Consider the following 2,572-nt stretch of genomic DNA (forward strand, 5'->3'; position numbering starts at 1 on the left):
ACTTAATCAGGTTGATTGTGGCAGCTGAAAGCCTGAATTAAGCAGTGAAATGAAATTTTTTGGGGTGCTTTTACTTTTTAAACATGGATAAAATCTGGGTTTTAACTGTTTAATGAACAAATGTGAACAGCCCTGAATAATTAAATAAAACCAGTTATTTTCTTGAGAAAAACCTTTTTGTTATAGCCATAGATTAAAAAATTCTTTTTTATTATTCTAATGTCTCCCACAGCTTTCTGTGTGTGTGTGTGTGTGTGTGTGTGTGTGTGTGTGTGTACCCCGCTGTGGGTATCTCCATTTATGCTGAAATGCCTTCTTGTGTGTTTTCCTGTCAGATACCCCCTCACCAACTACACATTCGGTACCAAGGAGCCACTGTATGAGAAGGACAGCTCGGTGGCAGCCCGGTTCCAGCGGATGCGGGAAGAGTTTGATAAGATGGGGATGCGGAGGACAGTGGAGGGTGTCCTCATTGTCCATGAACACAGACTGCCTCATGTTTTACTCCTGCAGCTGGGCACAACTTTCTTTAAACTGTGAGTGTCTGATGTTCAGAGCTCTACTGTGTGAACAAACTGAGGTAGTTTTTCCTGCACGGGTGCCTCACAGTTTGCTTCTCTGCTGCAGGCCTGGTGGAGAGTTGAACCCTGGGGAAGATGAGGTGGAGGGTCTGAAGCGCCTGATGACCGAGGTAGCTACCAAACTTTGAGCTTAGTGTCATTGTGCCGGCTGTTTTGATTCTGTGTGCATTAACTTCAAATTTGTTGTTAGATCCTTGGACGGCAGGATGGTGTGAAGCAGGACTGGGTGATCGATGATTGTATTGGTAACTGGTGGCGTCCCAACTTTGAGCCTCCACAGGTCAGTACAAAGAAGATGATCAGAAGGATATTTATGATACTTTAACTAGGGATGCATCAAGCCAACCTTTTCCAGATCTGATCCGATACAGATACCTTGGCTTCAGGTATTAGCCTATACTGAGTACAGAGCCATGTAATTCTTACTGTGAGGAAGAAACTTGGAATAAACATTAGGCTCAATTTAAACACTGCTCTACATCCAAGAATATACATACAGTTGTCAGAAGTTTGCAGTGGTACTGCTACACTGTGCAAAGTGGATGAAATGATGAAGAAAGAGGACCACCTCCAAATTCTTCAACTTCACTGCATATCAACAGATGTATGCATTACAATCACTCCACCCTGGAAGAAGGACAGTTCAACAGAATGACTGAAATTAATATTAGATTCATTTTTATATCAGTCATGTTGGATATTGTCACATCTACATCTTGATGTGAACTAATCTGAAGTTTTTGCCCTGCAGTATCCCTATATTCCAGCTCACATCACTAAACCTAAAGAGCATAAGAAGCTGTTCCTGGTCCAGTTGCAGGAAAAAGGTCAGTGTATCTCAAAATTTCTTTGATGCTTAATTAAAATAAGTAAAGACTTAGATGAGTCTCTTTGGTTGTTTCTGAAATCTGTGTTTGATGTTTGTACAGCACTGTTTGCTGTGCCCAAAAACTATAAACTGGTGGCTGCACCGTTGTTTGAACTGTATGACAACGCTCCTGGATATGGACCGATCATTTCCAGTCTACCACAGCTGCTGAGCAGGTAATGTTCAAAACTTTTGCATGCGTTTGGACAGAAAATGGTAGAACTGCAATGTTTTCGAGTGATGCAGGGATTCCTCAGAGCAGAGGGATGCGCTGTGAAATTACATAGCAGGGTTTCTTTCTGGTCGCTGGCAGTGTGCACAAAGTTTGCACTCCGATCAGAGACATTATCAACACAACAGGTGATAAAACATATAACAGCAAAATGGAAGACTTTTCCTGCAAATTAGACAAGAGATTGATGCTGCAGAAGATCATTATGTATTTGAATTCTTGAGGTAATATATTTATTTTACCAATCCGTGCGCTCTAACGGCTGCATTTTTCTTTATATAACATTGTCTTCCACGCAAAGTGATGTCACATCTGTTTGTGCAAGCTGTGCACAAACAGATGTGACATCAGTGTGATGTGCATATGTCAATTTTTGTAACCTTGCATGTTTGCTATGGGGTGGTTGAAGAGATGAGTGCATGTTTGTGTTAGTTTTTACCGCTTTTGAATCGCAGAAGCTCAGATGTTGCACCAGCTTAAGAAGACTTTCTGGAGAACACTGGGAAAAGGTTTCATCTGCAGCTAAAAACACCCGTGGCCTCAGCGCCAGGATAAATGGCACGGCACTGTTTGTGTACCAAACAACCAATCGGGCCACCATAATGATCCTTTAATGTGTCAGCTGCACATTTGACCTCTCAATCTGTAAGACTTTATGTTGCTTGGTGTGTTTAGTTATGATAGTCTTCTATACCATAATAAATAAGGCTTCAAAGTGCATATAGTTTATATAACATGGTAAACGGAGCTGAATATTCTCAGTGATAAATGGCCTACAAATGTAACCCATCGATTTTCAAATCTGTGTCCCAATTAGGGATGGGTATCGTTTAGGTTTTATCCGATACCGGTGCCAAATCGGTACTTTTGAAACGGTGCCGGTGCTCAAAC

At 41.5% G+C, this 2,572-nt stretch overlaps 1 protein-coding gene across 1 annotated transcript in view; it reads left to right on the plus strand.

The window, feature by feature from the left end:
- nudt21 (nudix hydrolase 21) overlaps positions 1 to 2,572 on the plus strand; it is a 7,805-nt gene that overhangs the window by 3,171 nt on the left and 2,062 nt on the right. The window contains exons 2-6 of the mRNA XM_005741694.2: positions 336 to 536; positions 628 to 691; positions 772 to 861; positions 1,333 to 1,408; positions 1,511 to 1,625. Of these exons, the coding sequence (XP_005741751.1) occupies positions 336 to 536; positions 628 to 691; positions 772 to 861; positions 1,333 to 1,408; positions 1,511 to 1,625 (546 nt within the window). The remainder of the gene's footprint in view (positions 1 to 335; positions 537 to 627; positions 692 to 771; positions 862 to 1,332; positions 1,409 to 1,510; positions 1,626 to 2,572) is intronic.

Source organism: Pundamilia nyererei, unplaced genomic scaffold, assembly GCF_000239375.1.
Source record: "Pundamilia nyererei isolate P.nyererei 1_Seehausen unplaced genomic scaffold, PunNye1.0 scaffold00112, whole genome shotgun sequence".
NCBI classification, from domain to species: domain Eukaryota; kingdom Metazoa; phylum Chordata; class Actinopteri; order Cichliformes; family Cichlidae; genus Pundamilia; species Pundamilia nyererei.